This window comes from Dermochelys coriacea, chromosome 9 (genome assembly GCF_009764565.3).
Source record: "Dermochelys coriacea isolate rDerCor1 chromosome 9, rDerCor1.pri.v4, whole genome shotgun sequence".
Taxonomy (NCBI): Eukaryota; Metazoa; Chordata; order Testudines; family Dermochelyidae; genus Dermochelys; species Dermochelys coriacea.
Window position 1 is genome coordinate 100,694,405 of NC_050076.1, and position 24,123 is coordinate 100,718,527.

The following is a 24,123-nucleotide window of genomic DNA, read 5'->3' on the forward strand; positions in this document are numbered from 1 at the left end:
CCAGCAGAGAGACATTCATAACTGCTTCATTGCTAGAAGGGTCCTGATACTATGGAGAAAATTGTCTAGGTTCAGGTTTTTCGATTAATACTTAAGCCTTATCCACATTAGAGATATTTCATTACAAGTGTCCTATCCTTGCTAACCAGGGGTCGGCACCACTATGTTGTGTGACGGACATGTGACAGAATTACTGTACTTACTGACGGACATTGGCGGAGGGGTGGCTGAGGGGTGGGTTATGTCATTCTGTCAGTCAATTTTTTAAAAAATTACCATGGACCTCAAAATTTTTACCACGGACACTTGTGTCCATGTATGGACACGTTGCTGACCCCGGTTGCTAACGCTGGTGCATCCATATAGATAAAGGTTCTATGCCTGGAACCGTTTTTAATTCCATGTTGGTTAAAGCTGCTTGAAGTTCTTCTAATCAAGGTGGTATTTAAAAAGGTTGCTGTTCAAAGCTGCTAAGGGGATTGAGCTACTACCCTGCGTGCTGGGGAGCTGTGGGCAGGTGATTTAGTTCCTGGGCTGTGATAGCACCACAGGTACGTGACACGTTTATTTATCACAGCCATGGATTTTGTATGTGTGAGCACGTTTGTCTGTGGGTAGAGATAATTTCTATAGGAGCTGAGGTTGCTGTAGTAGCCATGTCTCTAATAGGTTTCAGAGTGGTAGCCGTGTTAGTCTGTATCAGCAAAAAGAAAAGGAGTACTTGTGGCACCTTAGAGACTAACAAATTTATTTGAGCAAAAGCTTTCATGAGCAACAGCTCACTTTGTCGGATGCATTCAGTGGAAAATACAGTGGGGAGATTTATATACACAGAGAACATGAAACAATAGGTGTTGCCATAGACGCTATAATGAGAGTGATCAATTAAGGTGAACTAGTATCAGCAGGAGAAAAAAACCTTTTGTAGTGATAATCAGGATGGCCCATTTCCAACAGTTGACATAGAACCATCATAGGACCTAATCACTTCAGCCACAATATCAGAGGCTTGTTCATCTGCACATCTACCAATGTGATATATGCCATCATGTGCCAGCAATGCCCCTCTGCCTGTACATTGGCCAAACCAGACAGTCTGTATGTAAAAGAATAAATGGACACAAATCAGACGTCAAGAATTTTAACACTCAAAAACCAGTTGGAGAACACTTCAATCTCCATGGTCACTTGATTACAGACCTAAAAGTTGCAATATTACAACAAAAAAACTTCAAAACCAGACTCCAACGAGAGACTGCTGAATTGGAATTAATTTGCAAACTGGATACAGTTAACTTAGGCTTGAATAAAGACTGGGAGTGGATGGGTCATTACACAAAGTAAAACTATTTCCCCATGCTTATTCCCCCCCCCCCCCCGTTACTCACACCTTCTTGTCAGCTGTTGGAAGCACTCTCCTTGTCTTATTTTTGTAACATCAGCTGATGCAGCGCTATCAGGAAGTACATACATCTTGCAAAGATGTGCAATCTTCAAAAGAAGTTGATATTCTAATCAGATGCCCTGGGCATGGCAGTCTTCAATTGTGCAGTAGATAGACAGTAGGAGAAAATATGCTACAAGTATTAAGAAAAAAGAAACTCATAACAAAACACTCCATTAGGGTACATTAAAATGTGTTAGACATTAATGGAAAGCACACCATTCACAGAAAAGGCCCATTCAATGTGCACTCACCAGCCTGTGAGAAATGTTGCTGTGTTTTATAGAATAACTTTCTGATTTAAGGTTTTTATACGGTGTGTCAAGATTTCACAGCATTTAATTTGCAAAGCCTATTAAAAGTTCAGATTCTTAAAGTTTAATAATCTGCTTATACTGGTATATTCCTTTAAAGCTCTTGTGAATAGCACGTCAGACACATGGATCCTTTGCAAAACTTTTAAGCAAATTATGCAAGTATTATCATTTCAAAGCTGTACAAGACAAATTCTACATTAACCTAAGTTCTCCGTGCATCTCTTAATCCTCACTCCTTTTATACCATATCCAAATTAACATATTCTTAGCATCCCGTTAAACTATCCTGATTTTACTTCCTGCAGGAAAAAGTTTCTAATTTCCTTTTTATTGCCAATATATTCAGGGTTTTTTAATTGTACAAATAATAAACAATCAAAGCACAGCGCGATGTCCGAGAGAAAACGTGTGTATTGTAACAAGGATGATTCCATGCCAGTAATGAACCTTCATCTCATGAAGAGGACAGTTATTTCTGGCAGTGTTACAGAATATCAGACACAATGGCGTCCCAAAAAAAGAAAGGGGATTTTATAACTTTTTAGATACATAAAACAAAGTTTCCTATCATATGTAAGCTTTAATTAGGCCAATGTAGTAGGTTGTTCCCAGAGTATTTTAAGAGATCATGGGTCTCTCTCTAGATATATTAAACATACCTGTTGATCCAACGACTGACCAACACTTCCATCATTAGTATGTCTCTAGCGGTATTGAACTAAAGTGAAGTGAAGTGATAAAGGGTTTGTACCATCCCCTGTGTTGCCAACTCTCATAATTTTATTGTGACTTTTGCCATATTTGGTGGGGGGGGTTTGCTGAAAGCTCCTGCTTCTGGAGTCAGGCTATTATCTGAGAATCTCAGCTCTTATTTAAAAGAGTGTAAGGAATGGTTTACCAGCCAACATGTGATTGAATGGCAGTGCCTGGCGGGGGCAGCACACACCCCCTTGCAGGGCCGGCCCACAATATTTTGGCACATGAGGCAGGGATCTCAAATGACGCCCCCATATCCCCTCGCTTGGGCTAAAACTTTGAAAGGTCTCAGTTCTGCCTTTTTCCTGTTCTACTCCTCTCATGGTACTGCTCTGCTACCTACCCCAATAAAGGAGAACTAACAACTTAAAATGCCTTGTTCAAAAATTGTAACACTTAACTTTCAAACGCCTGAACAGCAAATGTAACTTTTCTTGTCTGCATAGTAAACACTGGCATTTTTATCTGTTTGAATAATCAAAGTGGTGCTTTTCGAGCCTTCTTGGTTGCAAAGATTTGAACTGCTTCCTGCTGAAGGTCCACAGTCTGGGCCAGCTCATGCTCTGTTGAGATGGTTGCAATGCCAACCAGGCTCTCCTGAGTCATTGTGGAGCGTAGATGTGTTTTTATTAACTTCAACTTGGAGAAGCTGCATTCTCCACTGGCGACTGTTACAGGAAGTGTTAGAAGTATGTGCAGAGCAACAAAAGCATTTGAAAGAGGGTGGTCATATTATTTGTGCACATATATTCCAGCCTTTGGAGTTGCTCCTGCTGAAATGTATCTTGAAAGGACTTTCAGTTCATCACCTAAATCACTCGCATCAGTATTGTGCATGTCATCATGTGTCAACACTGTCTCTAGTGCCCTGCATTGCTGGTGTAGGTCTTCTTCAGGTATAGTGAGGAGTTTTGGAATATCATACAACATCCCAAATATACTGCTGTGTTCCTTGAGCTGCATGAAACGTTCTTCAGCTGACTGTATTGTACAATCTAGCACCCGGTTAAAGAATTCAACTTTGAATTGTTGTTTGGGGTCTCTTATAGGAGTATCCCATGCCTCATAATCAAAATGTCGTCTTCTTCGGTGACTCTTGTATTCTTGAATGGGTGGGAAAATAGCTTCAGTGTGAAGTTCCTCTGCCAACTTCTGTGCAGTCTTCAGAACGTTTTGAAATCCCTCATCTGACTGGTAAGACTGTAGGTATGACTTTGTTTTGTCCAGTTGTTCCATTGCTCCAGATATATCAAGGTCAACACCTTGTAGTCTCTTGCTTACAACATGTATTTCAAACAGTACGTCATGCCACAACACTAAGCCATACAGAAATTTGAAGTTATTTATATTTCTGGTGATTCCATTTCCCTCTGCCACTGTTCTCCCATGAACAGTTCCTGTCATAGCATTATCCTCCATAATGGCAGCTATGGCATCATCTATCTTCACAATTTGGTGTTTGATAAGCTTTATCGCCTCCACTCGACTTTCCCATCATGTGGCACTCAGTGGTTTCAGTGTCAGAGAGGGTGTTCCCAGATGTTGCTTCAAAATCTGCCATTGATGAGTTGATGCAGAGAAAAATACATAGATGCTTTGAATTACATTAAAAAATTCAGCAGCCACACTAGAAGTTGATGCTGCATCACTGACCACCAAGTTCAATGAATGAGAACTGCATGGGACAAAAAAAGCTCAAGGGTTTATCTCTTGGATCCGTGTCTGCACTCCTCTGTTCTTTCCTCTCATGTTGGCACCATTATCGTAGCCCTGACCTCTCATGTCAGCCATCGCAATTCCCATATCTTCCAGCTTTTTAAGAAGCACATTTGTCATACCAGCTCCTGTAGTATCATCAAGGTCAATAAATTCTAGAAAATGCTCTCTGACAGTCACCACTGCAGGGACATTTTCACTAGGTTCTGTTGTTGTTACAAAATGCACCAAGTCATTTGTTCCGTATGGCTGATGTCAGGTGTTCAGTCCAGAATAACAGAGTAAGATCTTGCTGACTTCAGATCTGCCACAATCTTCTGTTTGACTTTTGTTGCCAGTAACTGTATGATCTCATTTTGAATTATTTTTCCAAGGTATTGGGTGGTGACTCTTCTTAGATGCTCCTGGAGTACGGCATCAAACTCAGCCATCAGCTCCACAATTTTAAGGAAGTTTCCATTGTTTGGCAGCTGATTTGAAGTGCCACGCATTGCTAGGTTTTGGGTACCAAGCATTCTCACAGTGGCAATGAGCCTTTTCAGAACATTTTGCTAGTCAAGAGACTCTGAAGCAGTCTTCTCTTGATGCTGATCATCTATGGTGGCCTTTAACCTTAGTCTCATCTCAAGCTCTTTTCACCTATGGAATGCTCTCTGGTGATTTAATGCCTTCTCATGGCATGCCAGATTTTTCCAGTCCTTTGTTCCTGTAGAACCCAAAGTGGCCGGAACGTTAGTCTGGAAGAGTTTGCAACAAAAACAGCATGCAGCATTCTGGGTTTTCGAGTACAAAAGCCATGGCCTCTCCACTTTGTCAGCATTGAGGATTTCACGTCAGTAATGTGTTGGATGGAAACTTCTATTTTCATTGTCTTTGGGGTCATGAAGTTTTTCACTTGCTGTGGCCCGTGCAGTATAAGGAAGTCCCTCAGGCTACTGCTCAAGTGGATCTACAATCCTGGATCATCTATACTTAAGGAATTAAACTCAGCAGCAGCTGTTTCTTGTGCCTCCACCACACTCTTCTCTGATCTACACTTTTCTTCAGGAATGTGCATGGTACAACCATTTGAGATGGAGTTATGGATGCTGCAGTAGCTGCCAGGTCACCTGCACTCTCACTAACTGGAAGATCAGGCCTCTCCTCACCACTCACATCCTCACTGGGGCCGGAAGGCTCACTGTGAACATTTGTGTCTATGTATCTTGGGAGAGCTCCTTCCTGCTTAGATAGAAAAACTTCCTTTGCTTTCTTTCTTTTTCTGAATGCTGCCCTAGAAGGGCGTTTCTTCTTGCACTCATGACTGCTGTTCTGGGCCAGCTATAGCGGCTCTCAACACTCAGTTGAAGGGGACAGATAAGCAGGTTGGTAGCAGGGCCCTAGTGAGGGAAGATATCAGCATCTTAAGGGCCTAACTGGCTCCTATTACTTCAGTTAACTGCCTGTTCTCCTCAAGTGGGTTCAGGGAAGCAGCAGGAAACAGGAAGCTCCCTGAGAAGCTGGTGTTAATCAGTCCAGGTTCTTGGGGGTGCTAGAGAGGTACGTAAGAGGCTCTTTCTCCTCTCTCTCCTTGCAGCTCCTGCTGCTTTCTGTTATTCCCTCTCACCTTTTCTCCTGCCTGCCTGTTATGTCTCTAGTTCCCTCCTTCCTCCAGCACAGCACTCCACCATCTCTGTGCAGCTTGAACAGAGAGAATACAGATGCACCAGCAGCAGACACCATTTTCTACACTCAGGGTCCTGGTGGCGATCCTCCACAGTCTGGCACCTGAGGTGGCCGCCTCCATTTGCCTCTTGGTAAGCCCAGCCCTTCCCCCTTGGTTGCCCTCTTGCAACAGTCAGTCAATGGGGCCGTATATCTGAAAGGACGGCTTTTGTTTGGTGGCCTGGGTCCCTGCAAGAGGCTCTTGGTGTGGCTGACTGGGACTCAGGGCAGTTAATATTACCAAGCAAAATAGAAAAGAACCCCTTTCCAGTTTTGCTCGAGGTCTGGCAATACTGTATCCCACAGAAGAGGGTGAACATTTCAAAGATTCCAGGCCAGGCTCCCAGCTGGTATAAATCGACATAGCTCCATTGACTAGAAGAGGTCCTGCAATGCAGAGCACCTTTTGATATTGCAGAATGGATTGCTGCTGTTGTCTCAGGGTCCATTTCTATGGGCTCTCTTTCCTTAAAAGGCTTACCTACACATGGAGCAACCGGGTTCTATTGCATTCGGTCCCCCTGCATCACCAAGAAACTAAGGTTCAATGAGCAGCATCAAAGTGAAGAAGTCAAAGAAGACAGAACATTCTGCTCCCCTCTAGTAGGCTTAAAATGTGCAGTGGCATTTGAATAAATACTTTGTAGCCAGGAGGCAGGCGTAAATTAATTGGTGTTTGAATGAAAAGGTTACTTTCCTCTTTCATACATAATACTTTACACTGGACTTGCAGGGTTATTTTCTGTAAATCATACATTGCACTTCAGTAATTTATCTCCAAACTTAGCACAGCCAAGTCGGCTACAGCTGTCTCTCTGCATTTCAATGCTAAAGCAGTTTCTGTGGGGAAGGAAACACACCACTACATTTATGATCATATGTTTAAAAACACATTTTGCTGTCAGGACTTCCATGTTCTGAAACGAAAATCAGGAGGTAAAACTTGTTGGGAACCCCATTGGTTAAATCTAATTGAGCTGGAGTGGGAAAGTATTTGCAAAGGTGAGAGTTTTGGATGTGGGGGTTGGGGCAAACCCCTTATTTGGGTTTAATACCAAATATTTATGACTTACAAATGAAAGAGGAATATGTAACCCATGCAAGGCTTTAGCTTGGTAATGTTTTCATCATGTGATTATCTTGAATGATTTTTAGTGACAGCCATGTATCAGCACACTTTGCAACAACGTGACATTTCTCCTTTTGAGATTATCTTCTCACAAACAGAAAAGGAGGACTTGTGGCACCTTAGAGACTAACAAATTTATTAGAGCATAAGCTTTCGTGAGCTACAGCTCACTTCATCAGATGCATTTCGTGAGCTGTAGCTCACGAAAGCTTATGCTCTAATAAATTTGTTAGTCTCTAAGGTGCTACAAGTCCTCCTTTTCTTTTTGCAAATACAGACTAACACAGCTGCTACTCTGAAACTTCTCACAAACCGTAGCTCCTACCCAGGGAACTATGGGAGGGAAACCCGCGTTACTCTGCTGAATGACATCCTACTACAGGGTACCACATCTGAGGTAGGGATCTTTGGTTTTGTGCTGCTTATGAAGTGGAAGCCGGGCACATGCTCCTGTTATAACACTGGTGTCTCAAAAGGCAGGGATCCAGTTGGAGCTCGGAGGACTTTAATAATTTACGCCAGTTAGCAGTATATTAGTCAGTGCTGACAGTGTCCTTAGAGAACAGGCTCTGTATCAGGGCTTGTTAGTGCTAATGTCTGGAACAGAAGCATCCGCAAAACAGCTCAGATTCAGTGGAGACGCCTACACTCAGTAGAGGTAAGTTGGAAACATTCTGCATCCGTCACTAGGTGCCTTTCTGTAGCTGTCTTGCCTTCATCCCTTGGTCAGTTTGGCCCGGAAACTTCCCATTGCTGTCACTCAAGGCAATGCGGGAACAAAGTGGCCCTCTTTGGTCCAAGTTCAGCAAGGCACCTAAGCACATGCCGAATGCTGCCCCTACTCCACACTTTATTCTTAGATGATAAGTTTGCTGTAAATCTATAAGATGAGGTCACGCAGTCCCTGCTTGTGCTGTACCGTGGCCACTTTTGTGCTAATTAACACTCAATACGCTCACTTGCTGAGTTGAATGGAAAGGCAAAAAAGGAAGTTACTGGCAGGATTCTCCTAACAAGTCACAGAACCCTGGGGAAAAATAGGGTGTTTTTGGTGTTGGCTTGCCTATACTTTTCTTTCCCGTGAGTCTGGTCGCAGGGCTGGCTTTAGGACCCAATAAGCTCTTTAGCTGTTGATGGCTGTCAAGTGGGCGGCACCTTTCCTCCTGTGTTTTCCTGTCGCCATGTCCTTTTGCACAAAGCAGGGAATTTGTCCCCGGACAAGGTGTGTTCTCTGTTCTCACGGGTGGAGGCCAGGCTGAAATCTCGTGATCTGGAGTGTAGTAGCAGGGCAGGTCTGGATGCTCGTGAGCAAACCAGCTCTCTTTAGTTTTAGTTTTGTGCCCATGAATTCATTGCTCAGGAGAATCATAGAATCATAGACTATCAGGGTTGGAAGGGACCTCAGGAGGTCATCTAGTCCAACCCCCTGCTCAAAGCAGGACCAATCCCCAACTAAATCATCCCAGCCAGGGCTTTGTCAAGCCAGGCCTTAAAAACTTCTAAGGAAGGAGATTCCACCACCTCCCTAGGTAACACATTCCAGTGTTTCACCACCCTCCTAGTGAAAAAGTTTTTCCTAATATCCAACCGAAACCTCCCCCACTGCAACTTGAGACCATTACTCCTTGCTCTATCATCTTCTACCACTGAGAACAGTCTAGATCCATCCTCTTTGGAACCCCCTTTCAGGTAGTTGAAAGCAGCTATCAAATCCCCCCTCATTCTTCTCTTCCGCAGACTAAACAATCCCAGTTCCCTCAGCCCCTCCTCATAAGTCATGTGTTCCAATCCCCTAATCATTTTTGTTGTCCTCCGCTGAATGCTTTCCAATTTTTCCACATCCTTCTTGTAGTGTGGGGCCCAAAACTGGACACAGTACTCCAGATGAGGCCTCACCAATGTCCAATAGAGGGGAATGATCACGTCCCTCGATCTGCTGGCAATGCCCCTACTTACGCAGCCCAAAATGCCGTTAGTCTTCTTGGCAACAAGGTCACACTGTTGACTCATATTCAGCTTCTCGTCCACTGTAACTCCTAGGTCCTTTTCTGCAGAACTGCTGCCAAGCCATTCAGTCCCTAGTCTGTAGCGGTGCATGGGATTCTTCTGTTCTAAGTGCAGGACTCTGCACTTGTCCTTGTTGAACCTCATCAGATTTCTTTTGGCCCAATCCTCTAATTTGTCTAGGTCCCTCTGTATCCGATCCCTACCCTCCAGCATATCTCCTCCCAGTTTAGTGTCATCTGCAAACTTGCTGAGGGTGCAATCCACACCATCCTCCATATCGTTTATGAAGATATTGAACAAAACCGGAAGGAAGGAAGGGCTGCATTGCCTACCCATGGACTGAAAGCCTTGTGCATCTGGGTACAGCCCAGGTAGCAGGACAGTTCTAGGGAGAACTCCACAAGGGGAACTTCCCGGAGTTTCCCCCCAACATTCAGGTTCTCTTTTGTGGGTTTTCCTGTGTGGGAGGATGGCTTCGTCGTTAGGGTATGTCTACACTGCATCATAAACCTGAGTCTGCGGGACCTCAGCTTGTGGACTCTGTGTTCCCAAGCCCATGCTTGAGCATCCTCACTGCATTGCAAAACTCAGGTTTTACAATTGCCGGACCCACAACTGTGCTAACGTCCATTTTGTGCGGCATAGACTTTCTAACTCGGGTCTGCGGCTTGAGCTGTGTCCCCACTGCAAAATACAGGGCTTGGACCCGAGTCTCAGCAGAACTCAGGCTATGACCCACCACTTTAACAGGGCCTTAGGACACAGGTCCTGAGTGCTTACTGACCCAAGTCAGACTGATTTGTGTGTGGATGGAAGGGGGGGTTGGGCTCAATCCTTAGTGTGCAATGAAGACACATTCTTTGTCTCACTGGTCGCCTATGACGCCAACCCTGTCTCTAATGGAGTTAACCAGGGCCACTCACTGTGCCTTCCATATTCTCTACATTCACTGAACGTTCGCCACTGGACATTATGTCCCCTGGCCCTACCACATCTACTGTGCTCCATCATATAGAGACTGGGAATGGATGAGTCATTACACAAAGTAAAACTATTTCCCCATGTTATTTCTCCCCCCCACCCCACCCCCCACTGTTCCTCAGATGTTCTTGTTAACTCCTGGAAATGGCCCACCTTGCTTGTCACCATGAAAGGTTTTCCTCCTTCTCCCCCCCCTCCGCTGCTGGTGATGGCTTATCTTAAGTGATCACTCTCCTTACAGTGTGTATGATAAAACCCATTGTTTCATGTTCTCTGTGTGTGTATATAAATCTCTCCTCTGTTTTTTCCACCAAATGCATCCGATGAAGTGAGCTGTAGCTCACGAAAGCTTATGCTCAAATAAATTTGTTAGTCTCTAAGGTGCCACAATGAAAATGCCTGCTTTTCTTTTTTGCGAATACAGACTAACATGGCTGCTACTCTGAAACTAGAGTGTAGAGAGTCTGATCTTGCAGTCCTTGCCCAAACAAAACTCCCATTGACTTCAGTGTGAGTTTTGCCTGCTCAGGGATTACAAGATCAGTTTATGTGCATTAGTATTACGCTATTCCAGAAGAAATGTATTCCTTTGATTTAGGTATGCTCCAGACAGGGGCTCAGTTCTGCTCTCATTGAAGTCTACAGAACCCAGGAATTAAATCTCACTGAAACTCCAGAATGCTTTTCAGCAACGTACTTTAAAACTATAGTTCTGCCTCTGCATTTTAAAATTAGCTTCACATAAGGACAGCAAAGGTCGCAATTTCTTAGGCATCTAAAAAGTCTGGCTTTTACATGTTCATGTTGCTAATGAGTTTATAGTTTTACAGACGTGTTGGCATGGTTTAGTAGTGTTCTGCGATTGTGTGATAAAACAACAGGTCTAGCACCTCAGTCCTGCAAACATTTGAGTGTGTAAAGTTAGGCACAGCTCTTGCAGAAACAAGTGTTTATGAGTGTAATAACTGAACTGTAGTCATGCGTCTTTCCACAAGATGGTGCCCTGAGAATATGGATTCTGATGTAGTGTGTGTTTGTTGAAAGCCAGCTATTTATTTAGAAACGTTTGTTATTTCAGCCTCAGTGGAAATCATGAGCTCAGTCCAACAAAACATTTCAGTGCACGCTTAACTTTCAGCAGGCAAGTAGCCCCTGCTCGTGTGCTTGAGTGCTGGGCTGCGGTGCAGCGGTGCCTATTATTTTGTGTATTTTGTGTACTTTCCCATCGTGATTATCCTGCTACAAGACTTTTCAAAATATAAATGGAGGCTTGTGCATTTAACATTAAACGTTGAATCCCACATGAATCGCACCCAAGTTCATTTTTTTTAATAAAAGTTGTTCAGGAAAGAGACATGATAATTTAATTGTACTTTGGGTAACACACCGGTACAAAAGTGGCAATTCGGAGTGCTACAAGATAGATTAAATATATAGGCAGGGAGGCCTTGAGGTGAAGGCATTAGATTGGGACTCAGGAGATAGGACTAATCCGCTGAGATGGGATATTAGATGGGTGGGATCTGAGTTACCCAGGAAAGAATTTTCTGTAGTATCTGGCTGGTGAATCTTGCCCATATGCTCAGGGTTTAGCTGATCGCCATATTTGGGGTCGGGAAGGAATTTTCCTCCAGGGCAGATTGGAGAGGCCCTGGAGGTTTTTCGCCTTCCTCTGTAGCATGGGGCATGGGTGACTTGAGGGAGGCTTCTCTGCTCCTTGAAGTCTTTAAACCACGATTTGAGGACTTCAATAGCTCAGACATAGGTGAGGTTTTTCGTAGGAGTGGGTGGGTGAGATTCCGTGGCCTGCGCTGTGCAGGAGGTCGGACTAGATGATCAGAATGGTCCCTTCTGACCTTAGTATCTATGAATCTAGGAGATCTGCTCTGGCTCTTCAGACTCCTTTGGCCAAGATACATAGGGCCCGACTGAAGGCCACTTAACAACGTACTTCACTTTTAGCACGAGCTTCAAGTCATGCGGCGATTAAGCGATTTCCAGAATGGTGATTGGTATTAAAATTGGGTGGAAGTGCATTCTTGAATTGTGGCCTTACTCTCTCTGCCTCAGTTCCCCATCTGTAAAATGGAAACACTTATCTTGTTTGCCTGGCCTTTTTCTGCCTTGTCTGTTTAGGCTCTGAGCTGTTCGGTGAGACAGTGCTTCAGGGTATGTCGACACCGCAGCTGGGAGTGAGCCTCCCGGCCCGGGTATCCAGACACGCACTGGCTCTGCTCAAGCTTATGTGCTTAGAAATAGCCGTGTGGACGTGGTGACCTGGGCCAGCCACCGGACGGGTTGGGTGGGCTGCAGCCAGCTTGTGCAGCCTCCGCGCTTCTCATTTTAGCTCGAGCAGAGCTAGAGCGTGGCTGTCTGCCCAGGCGGGAGAAGACGCAGCCTGCCACAGTGTAGACATCCGCTGGCTGACTCTGGCTATGTCTCTGCACAGCCCCTACCACCGGGAGGCCCTGATCTCAGCTGGGGACTCTCATTAACACTACTGTGTGACGGATCTCGCATAAATCAAACGAAGGCAGTTCTGAATAGCCCTTGTCCTGAAACCTGGCCCCTGTTGTATTTGAAAAGCTGCTCAGATTTCAGGCTTTGGGGCCGGGTTCCTAGTGCACTACTGTAAATCTGGAGGCACTCCAGTGCCCTGGGGGAACTGAGCACAGACAGTGGAAGTCATGCTGTTAACTTGGCCAAACCCTTTTCTCAAGACTTCTCCCACACAGCGGAACACCCCACTCTCTCCCTGTTGCAAAGACTTGTGACCTGGTGTCATCTCGGATGCCGTTCCCCTCACATCTGGCTTGCGTCCAAATCTTGCTGCTGCTTCCTCCGTACTATTCCCAGCCCCTGGCCTTTCCTCTCCATCCACACAGCTGAACTTCCCAGGCCTTCCGCGCCTCCCATCCTGACTGCTGCAGTGTCCTCCTCCTTGGGCTCCCGACACCCACGTCGCCCTCTGCGATCTGCACAGCTCCGACCGACCGTCGCCTCTGCACCTGCTGCCATCCCCGCTATGAATTCTCCACTGGCCTGGCTCCCCCTCTCTGCTGCATCTGAGCTTCTTGTGATTGCCTCCCAGGTCCTCCCTAATGCTGGCCCTCTCTGCCCTGGTCTGGCCTGGCATCGCCTTCCCACCTGCTCTGCCCTGCCAGTGCTGTCAGCCCCATGGTGGTATTTGCCTGCTTCTCCTGCAGGGGGTCTCCTTGCTTTCTTACGCTGCTGCCCCTAAGCTGGCCCCACATCGCCTCCTTTAAATCCCCTCTGAAGTCCCACTTCCACTGCAAAGTCTACAAGACATGTGCTGACTCATCCATTTGACCCGCACATTCCTTTAGCCAGGGAACATTGCTGTGGAGGGAGGGGGCTGGGTCACTGGGGTGGACTCTGGGCCACAAGGGGGTTGAATTGTAGAGTGGGAATATTTTTCATGTTTAACTTAAACCAGCACCACAACAGACTTGGACCTACATCAGACACCTGGTGGTCATCACCCAGCTAACCTGCCTTGCGTGTCATATCCCTTCCCAAACGTTGGGCTGTCTGTCCTCTTAGACTGCACCCGGATTGGAAGCTCTTCAGGGCAGGGCCCATCTTTTTGTTCTGTGTTTGGGTAGCACCTGATGCTGTGGGGTCCAAACTGGGGTCCTAGGTGCTGTGGTTAGAGAAATAATAACGTCCTCTCCTTCTCAGTGTTTTCCTCTGTGACAGGAAGGCAGCTAGCATGCTGCGATCTAAGCAATAAATAATACGGATTGCTGAGTCCAGTCCATCACCCCATGCTGTCTTCTTTGTTCACTCGCGCAGGTACAGTCACCAGGCAGTGAAGAATGGAGGGAAAGCTCAAGCTGGCACCCACGAGATGAAAACAAAGGGTCCCGAGCCAGTGATCAGCCAGCTCATTGATAAACTGAAACACATCAACCAGGTGGGTGCGAGGGCGGGGAGTGGGGATTGCTCCGGGGGGGAGGGGGCGGGTTTCCAAATCTGCCCTGCTTTGCTCAATTAGATATGTTTCTTGGATTTTATTGGCATGAGCCAGTCAAATGACAGCGAAGGAGTCACATGATTTCAGTTGTGAATATGGGACCCAGGGCCATGACACATGTGTGTGCCGAGCTCCACCACCCTTATGGTCCAGACTGGAACTTGGTGCAGTCTTGAGGAGAGGTGCTCAGGGAGCCAGGCTCTCAGGCTGGGGCAGCTTTAGTGGGGTTCATGGGCACAATTGCACCCACAGAGACTCCAGAGCAGTGTCTCTTGTCCCAGGGAACTTGGCCCAACTCCCCGCGCTGGGCATTGCAACCCAGGGACACCGACCACTCACAGCAACACCACAACCCTCATCCCAGCCCAGTGCAGAGGGAGGGCCCGGCGAGGGGTGGGGGTTGAGAGCAAGCTGCCCCACACTCCCCCCGACAGCTGTGTCTGGTCTCAGTTCTTTAGAGCAAACCCCGCCATGCTCAGCACATTTGGTGGTAGTTCTGTGTTGTACGGATGAGGCTTGTGAAGATAATCGTTATCCTTTGTCCGGGGGAGCGGGTCTGCAGAATCTGACAGCATGGCCTCCATGCAGGAACAAACACTGCAGCTGCATCTCCAAGGGGATAGGATGGTTTTATAACTGACACATTAATGTAAGGAACATGCTAAGTTTGGGGCAGCAAAACAGTCATCAGATCTCAAGCTTCATGTCACAGACTGATCACCACAAGGGCCAGGAGGGAATTTTCTTGCCTTGCCCAGTTTTCCTGGTGCTTAATGTGACGTTTTCATGTGCACCTGGAGTTTCGGGTATTGGTCCTGTTGGAGGCAGTTTACCAGGCATGACGGGCCCTGGTCTGAGCTGATGTTTCCCACTCTAGATATTCTTCTTGTGACAAATTAAATCAGGATTGCACCGATAGAAGCAATATGGTTCCATTAGTTATTGGCCGTCTTCCCTCTTGCTTCCATTTGCTCTGCACTGAGATAGCGGGATGAGGAGCACGCATCCTGAGCAACACCACCACCAGTCCATGCCCCAACAGCTCAGGATTAGGTCCTGGGCTGGCTTTCTTTAAGATGACCACTTAACTTCCCCATGTTCTCTTTCATGTTGTCATGGTTTTTTGGCTTTCTGCCTTGCCCCAGACCAGCATAGCTCCTGTCCACCCCTGGACTCTGCTCTCATTCCTGTGACACTAGTGTGGGGCGATGTGTGGATGTTTTTAAATGCAGCCGTTGGGGGCTTACGCCTTTGCCATTTCTGGGCACAGACTGTTTTGGGGCCTTGTGGGTTCAATTATCCAAGTAATAATAATGTGCCCTGTAATATGGCTGAGTTACCCAAATTAGCCTGAAAGCAGAGTCTATGCAGGGAGCTCTTTCTTGTGAGCTTTCTTCCTAAACTTTCGAACACAAACAGGTTTAAAAAAAGCTCAAGGAGGCTAAAACAAAATCACACTTTCAAGGCTGGCCTGCAAGTTGGTTTTGCTCTTTCGGAAGTTCCTAGCTGAGCTGGTTTGCTGATGACTTCTTCTTTTCTGCTTCAGTGAACGCCAGGGAACTGTATTCATAGCATTCCCTGGCTTGAGTCTTTAGGCCCCCAAGACACACCTCTGATACCTCCCCTGTGGGTGTAAGTAGCAGGCAGTTTTGGTTAGGAATTTACTCTTTCTGTGCTCATGTGACGGTAAGCCATGTACACCCTGACACAGAATAGCAGAGCTTACTGTTGGGGGCGCAGGTCCAGTTTTCTTTTACATTCATACATGGCAGCTTGCAGTACTTTACAAGACAGGGTAACAGATCTTGCTTATTAAAAGGAGAAAAAGGCACAGTCAGCTCCCTATTAAACTGTGAAGAAGGCAGGTTTCAGCCTGCTGGTGGTGGTGATATTTCGCTATTCACAGTGAGAAAGCCACACTGAACAAAACATGCTTATTAGTGTACGTGAAACTGCTGATATACAATGATGGTGAAATGCTGGCTGCCAGATTGAGTCAAGTCAGGTCTTTTGCTGATCAATTCAGGCTGCGGGGAGGCTAAGTTTCCTGGACTAGGAGACCAAGGGTAAATTAGTCAGTTGAACTGAACTGTGTAGTGGTAAAGCTACAATATATGTAGCTGAAAAAACCAAAACAAAAAAAAATAACTCCCAAATTTTTCAGTTTTGAAACTGAAAAAAAGAAATTGAGAAAAAGGCAGTGTGGAAAGCCCAGTGGGGAGCTGGTCACAGGATAGCCACTTATCAATGCTATTACCAGACCAGTAGATGGCAACCAAAGTCTGTAGCTTTACCACTATCTAGTTCAGTTCAACTGCACTTTTTTAATACATGTAAATATACAGAATGTGAACATTTTGAAAAATCAAACGCCTTTGTGAAAATGTTAACTTTTGGGGCAAGGCCGTTTGTCATTGGAAAAGAGTTCAGAAGAAAACATTTTGAAAGCAAAAGATAATACCTGAGTACTAGTTGTGAACCGGCTATTCATGCTAAATACGTTAAGCCAAGCTAAATGGCTCAGATCCTGGTAAAAGGAAATCTGGATCTTTCTTAGACTTGAGATTTTTAGGATTGAATCTCACCATTGTGCTTAGTTCCTTGGCCCAGGAAAGTTTCTCTATCTCGTTCACATCTGCACTGACAATGGGCTCCCAAAGAGGAGGAGATGTGAAAAACTGTAATTCTGGTTGGGTCAACAGTCATGTTGTAGAATGCAGTGTGGACTCCCAAACTGGAAGAGAGAAGAAAAGTAGCTCATCTGCTCTACTCAAGTGGAGAGCATCTTTTAAAGGAGTTTCTTCAGGCTTTCAGTGTCTGTTGGAGAACAGGGCAATGAGTACTGCTTTTCAGTGGTCAGCTCTTTGTGCTCAGGTTTCTGAAATGCAATCTCTGTAGGTATCCAGCAGATAGCAACAAGGTCTTTCAAGTGGCTCCCAGTCCATTGTTTTGATCAGAGGAGATGCAGCTTTGATCCCAGAGACATATGTAGGCTCCCTTCCCAGTTAGTTGAGTTCCAAAACATTTTCTTTAACTCTTGGGTGTTGCTAATAGATGTAATTTATGTTTTATGATGTTTTAGTTTTTATTTATTATATGCTGTTCATGCTATAAAAATGAATACTTTTCCAAAAGCATGACAAAGCTTCAGAATTCTCTAGAGCTTGTTCAGGTTTGGTGAATAAACTGTATAGTTCTGTCACTCATTAACCGATCAGTCTTCTCCCTGTGAATCTAAATAAATGCGTTCATAGCCTATAAAGCGCCCCCCACACCCCACAAGTTGCTTTCTGTGTTGTAGAACTTGCATGCTTTTCAAGCAATCATGTGGACCTCATTCGTACACTAGAATGGAATATCCAGAGGTTGGAAGGAAAGCAGCCAGTTAAAACTATACAAAAGGGGAAATAAAAAGGTCTGTCTGAATTTATTAGGTTTGGTTTATGGTCTTTAAAAAATAAAACACACAGCAGTTTGAGTAAGTTTAACGTCTCAGGTCAGATCTTTTTGGGGTGAGTGACATTTTCTGGAGCATGATTCCTGATAATAAGATTGAAACAAAACAGCTTGGTGGGTCTTTTTAATGTGTGATTTGTGGGTGGCTCTGTTTATTGTGGATTGGTGGGTGAGCTGGTTTATCATCATCATCGTGTTAGTACTGGGATTTTTTAGATTCCTTTGCCTTTAGATCAAGTTGTGATTTGAGTTGCTTTCACTCTGTGCCCAGAAGCATGGATGGCTCATACATAAACATTAACGTTATCACATTTGGGAAGTCAGGGGTCTTTTTGACGGAAATGAGTTTTAATTGATCCCTATTTTTATTTCTCAGAGCACCCTGTGAGGTAGGGCACTGCTGCTGTTCTCATTTTGCAGCTGGGGAACTGAGGCATACAGAGGCTATGGTCCCTCAGGGAGTATCTGGCAGAGTAGGAACTTGAACACAGGCATCCAAAGTCCTAGGCTAGTGTCTTAACCATTGGACCAGTCATAAGCTTATCAAACCCCCCTGCCCCACCCCTTTTCTGGTGGGTCTATCTCCAGGAAGAGGAGCATTATTTTGAAACAATACTTGGTAGGAATTGGAATAAAACCCCTAAAAGGAGAATAAGTGGGCAAGATAATGTCATTAGAAAATTGAGAGGCTTGGAAACGTATTTTAAATTTCCAGACACTGGAGTGCAGGACTCTTTTAAAATATTTCAAATATATTGGAGCTTGACAGATCTTTGCTTTGCACATCAAACAGTCTGTAATTTATTACACTGTGTAGGGACTGTGTTTTTATCATATTGCATATTCTCTAGCCAGAAATATAACAGCCATCTAAGCTCTTGAAAAAACCCATTTGGGAATCACAGTCCAGGCAATAGGCTTTCACAAACCCTGGGAAATTAACTTTGATTGATTCCCTAGAATATAGAGAGACTATGTGATTTCTAGGAATATGCTTGTTTTACGAGGTGAAACCTTCGGGTCTTTTTCTCATGTCCAGTTTAAGGCCCTGATCCTCCAGTCAGGTCCAGGTATTGGGCCTTCTGGGGTTCTGCAGGGGGAGCTCCCAGGGAGGATCAGAGTCAAAATTTGGAAATGCAAGAGGCAGTAAAAGTCAGCGTTCTAGAAGTGGAAAATCAGGCCCGTAAAGATGAGAGGCAGCGCAGTGGCCGACACACACAGAGGGTTTGCAGAACGGGAATCGAAGCTTAAACAGGTGTGGTTAAAGGTAGTTGGATTGACTAAGATTATGTATTGGGTACTTACTGAGAGTGGCTGCTACGGAGGCTGTGCTCGCATGGAGTCATTTGGAAAGTGGCCAAAAGGCTACGATGTAATGGAATCTAATATAAACAAAACAGGCCTGGAAACTGTCTCACAGTCTTACGCCTAAGTGTCCTTCTGTCCCCTGATGGAATGCCTGAGTCCCAAGTAGGCTGACCAGACAGCAAGTGTGAAAAATCGGGATGGGGGCTGGGAGGTAATAGGAGCCTATATAAGAAGACGAGCCAAAAATTGGGACTGTCCCTATAAAATCAGGACAACTGGTCACCCTAGTCCCAAGGGACCTACCAAGGTGGGTTTGTTAACTTCCCTCCAACACCCACCTTGGTAAAGCAAGACCATACCGACTTAGTGGCTGGGAATACATCCTGGCATGTACTATGGACACTGAGTACTGACAGCCATGCATTTGCTGAACAATTGCTGCACGACTGCAGGCAAAGGAAGTTAGTCTGTCTGCACCACCTTCAGCAGATAAAAAACCAGCAAATATGGTGCCCACCCAGTGTTGAGATTGCTGCTCTCCTTACAAGGGCTGGCAGGCGCCATGATGCTACTCGGGGGGGGGGGGGGAAGGGTGGGGTGGACTTAGGGAGACTATCATTTCCCTGCAGTAACTGTAGCTCTCCAATGTAAAGTCATCACTGCATTCCGGCAATAATCAATGTGGTTGCCAGGTGTCTGATGTTACCCGTTGCAGTGCACGTGCTGTTGATGATATTTAAGAGGGACCCCGTGTGGCTGTTGTAAAAATGACTTTACTGGATAATGTCAGTAGATGGTTTCAAGTGGGTGTCTTGTAAAATGTGTTATGGGCGACCCTGAGGATTTCACAAGTCTTTCAGAAATGTGTTTTCCACTTTGGAGAGCTAGAGACAGATTTGATGAAATCCCCTCCTGATGCATTGTATTAGATGTTGCTGTATCTCCCGCTAACATTGCATTTTAATTGATAACCATATGATAGCATAATAATTAGCAAAATGTGTAAACTGCTTGATTTTAAAATAAAATGATACCCAATATTTATCAGAAAACATACAATATTTAACAGCATATAACAAAACGAGTCCTGGCTGGCTAATTTTCCAGCTTTGAATCGAACGTATTAGTGCTACAGTACTCAGACTGCTGCATGTACAGAATATAGTTTAGCAAAACCTCATAAGAAATGTAATAAACAAAATAATTATTTGGGCATGCCTTTTTGGGCACCATTGTGAAACTGTTTGTAGCAATTAAAATATTAAAATCACATGCTGTTGAAAGCAACCAGACTTCACAATTATTTATATTTAAGGCTATTAAATAAAATGACAGAAGATTTTTTTAAAATTTGTTTTGGAATGTATCAGCTAATTCCTTTTTCTACTACATGAAATAATCTATAGCTCCACTAAGTCTAGGTCTGGTCTTTAAAGGCTAACTATGTGGTCCTTTTGTGACTCAGCAGCCATTCATTGGCTCTTGTTAACACACCATTGTAAATATTCGCTCACCAAGTCTGACTACATATGCAAGCAGCAATTACAAGAGATCTGCTAGGCCAGTTAAATTAGGGGATATGTGACATAGGTAAATTAAAACAAAATTAGGTTTGAATATATCTCATTTTTAATTCCAAAAATGTTCTTCTTTCCTTGGACGTTTTTGTAACATTGGCTTTTACAAAGTATTGCCACCTGTCAGGGCTCTCTCTACAAACATCCAGAGGTGGTTTTTAATAGTGAAGGAAGTATCCTCTTTGGTTGCATCTGCCAAGAGCGCTTTCCCTCAAAATGAACTTCAGAAAGGGATGGGAGGGGACCAGAAAAGGGACAATCCTGTGCTTAAAAAAAACTAAATGCAAAAAAGAAAAATCTCAAGTTTTTCCCAAATATTTTCAATCTCGCCTTGTCACAGGGTTAACCACTCACTGTTGGGGTGCTCCTTGTGACTCATCTGTAGATTAGTTCTCAACCGGTCTGACGCCCCCCCCTCCTTGGGTTGCTCATCCTTTCACCTCTCTCTCTCTCTAGACTCAGGGTGCTCCCCCTTTCGTGACTCAGCCCTCTGGCCAGGTCACTATAGTCCTCCCTTCCAAGCCCACCAGCCAAATGATCTCTCTGCAGTCTCAGACAGTCTTCCAATCCACTTCCCGCTCTGTGCCACTTTCCCAGTGGCCAGCAGGAGAATCCAGGCCTGCCCACTACTCCGGGTTCCAACCCAGAGACCCTATGCCTAGCAACCACAGTCTGCTCAAGTGCCAATTGAGCTCTTTCCTACCAGTCTTCCCTATCTTCTGGCCCATCCCAAAGTTGCCACTGGAGCTTCCTCACCCCCTCTTGGGTTCTTGCCAGAGTCTGTAGTCCAAGGCAGGGCCCCAGGACTTACTCATTCCTCCCCAGATCTCCTCTTTGCACCTAGCTGACTGCTCTCTTCCCTAGGGAGTGACTGCTGCACTCCTCCTGGCAGCCTTGTCTTACCACCAACTTCCTCTCTTTATAAGTCTATCCCAGCTGGGCTTCTTCAGCCATTAGGCCTGAACAGTCCCTGGCTTTCCTTCAGATGCAGCCTATGAGGTTAACCTGATTTATGTGAGGTGGACGCTCCATTGCACGCCTTCTTGCTAATCACGCATTCCCTTCTGCGGATAATTTGATTTAGCGAGGATTATTTGCCTGTAGCCTAGGATCAAATCAACATTTGGATCAATGATTTCTTAGTGGATGACAAATCAATCAATCTTATTTCATTTTCATGGCAAAACCAATATTTTACTAAGCTGGCATGCTCAGAGGGAATCGACAAGGGTTGGATTTTGGGATATAATAAAACTAGTGTTTATAGGGTTTCAGGCCGTAGACACCAGGGGAGAAATCTCAGCCCCATGGAAGTCAGTTTTGCCATTGACTTCCATGGGACCAGGATTTCCCCCCATGTTGTTAAGTTTAACATGTTAACATATTACTAGTTAAGCCATTTCACCTTATCATGGCGGCTAATCTATATTGCTCTGTAGCTAGATAATAGCATGAGAAAAGGTGAAGAGCTCCATTTTTGTGTTTTCAGTTCTAATATCAGCTGTAGTGCTTAATTGCTGCTCATACAAAGAGGGTCAGGTGCGTCCTGAGGAGTGTGTGTTTAAAACAATACAGTGGAAATCATTTGAAAAAATACCTTTTAAACTGGATTAATTTTCTTTGCATCAAAACATGCAGCTGATGCACAATGGCACTGGAAAACAAACACCAGATATCCTGTAAGTATAACTGGACTTTATCCTGTTATGAAGGAAATAAACTTGGAATTATTGTTAAATCACAAATCCCACCAACGATTGGATGCATAGATGTCCAATTAAGAGACTACAGTAGTTACTATGGGCCCAATTAATCATATCGAACAGCTTCTTGCTCTGTGTCTAGTCCTCAGAATTTAGAATAAAGTTCTCATTGATACTGTAGAAGATAGTTCATGTGATGGATAGCCTCTCAAATGATAAATACATACCTGAAAAACCAGATCGAATAAGCAGCCATATTTGGTGCTGCCTTGAGCATGGGGGTTTCACTGTATTTTTGTCCCTAAACAGGCTGTTGCTTCAGTCAATTTTGACTTTCCAGTAGAAATGGTATCGGCTAGAGATGGCTGGGGAAAACTGTCACAAACAAATGTTGTGGACATTTTTTAACCATTTTTTGTAAACATGAAAATTTATTCAAATTATCAAAATTTCATCTAGTTCTAGAGTTGGTTAAAAATGGAGATTTGCTGAAAATTTTCCAAATTTAAATTGTGTCAAAATGTATAAGTGTTGACCATCTCTGGTGACTGAATATTTTTGTGTAGAGCGTGACAGCATGGCTGTGTGCTATTGCTCATGGTCCAGGGTGGGCCTCTGATGCTGTCAATCTGATTTCTTACATTTTAAAGAAAGGGAACCAGTAAAAGGAGTAATATTTTTAAATGAACTTGATTGCATATTAACCAGTTATTGCAATCGGTTACTCTAACAACTAGCCTCACGACAGCTACACTAGGGAGAGTGAGGAAAAAAGCAGGGATGTCAGCTCTTGTCTCAGCAGGCTGGGCAGAAGTCACTTGCAAAGTTTCTAAATACTTGCTATTGCTTTTACTGGGAGACTGCCACATTTAAGAACATAAAAACGGCCATACTGAGTCAGAACAATGGCCATCTAGTCCAATATCCTGTCTTCCGACAGTGGCCAATGCCAGTTACCCCAGAGGGAATGAACAGAACAGGTAATCATCAAGTGAATTGTCCCCTGTCGCCCATTCTCAGCTTCTGGCAAAACTGAAGAACCACCACAGGGAATGGGTCAGGAGAACGAAAGCCCAAAGCTAAGAGTGTCACACTGCAAAGCTAGGCCCCGAAGACAAGCAATAGCTTAAGTTCTGGGGTTGGGGTTGGAGGAGAACTCTAGTTGTGCATTGAGACAGGAAGATTGATGCTAATAGCTGCTTACAACACAAAATGGGTTACAGGAAGGAGCTGTATGTCTTCATTTTTAAATGTGGTAGGTTTTCTGGTAAAACTGAGTAGGAGAAACTACATAATGATCTGTAACCACACACATACACAGACAGCCCAGCTGTCAGCTAGCTTCATACTTTTGGCCTTGGAGATAAAACCAGTGAGCGTCTGCTCGAAAAGAGCCTTCTGCCACACCTTCCACTAGATCTGGTGGGTTCCAACATTTATAGTTGCTGTTCTAGTGGCTAGTGTGACAGTCCCAAACTGAAACACTAGAATAGGCCAGACCTGTTCCCTCCTCTAGAGGGTTCATTCACAAATCTTGAATGAATGAGCTGTAAATCTCATGAATGTGATGTGTCCATTCCTCTAATTTATTCTCTGGTCAGCTGGGGAATAGAATGAGGCAAATTCATGTCTTTCCTGTCCCAGAGACAGTAATATGTATCCTTGTTTGGTACATACCCACATGTCCTTTCCAGATGCTAGCAGGGAATGTCAAAGAGATGAATCCACCTTCTGGATTCTGTCTAATAACACAGGCTGGTATTAATTTGTTTTAGCTATTTATTATTTACATTTATATGGGCCTTTCATCCTGAATGATCTGAAAGTGCTTTATTAACAATGTATGTTTGCAGTAATCACTTCACTTTAAAGAAATCCCTCCTCTTTAGGGTTTAAAACATGCATGATAGGGCTACGCACAGTTTAGGAGATGAAACGAAGAAGAATACGGTAAAATCAGGATTGGATGTTTTTCTAAAAGATCTGCTCTAGTTCAAATAGGAATTATTCTGGGGAAGTCCTATGGCC

General features: G+C 44.6%; 1 protein-coding gene across 2 annotated transcripts in view; it reads left to right on the plus strand.

The window, feature by feature from the left end:
* The window catches only part of GPC3 (glypican 3), a 282,585-nt gene that overhangs the window by 190,797 nt on the left and 67,665 nt on the right, over nt 1-24,123 (plus strand). For both annotated transcript variants that reach the window (XM_038417171.2, XM_038417170.2), the window contains exon 6: nt 13,871-13,991. In XM_038417171.2, the coding sequence (XP_038273099.1) occupies nt 13,871-13,991 (121 nt within the window). The remainder of the gene's footprint in view (nt 1-13,870; nt 13,992-24,123) is intronic.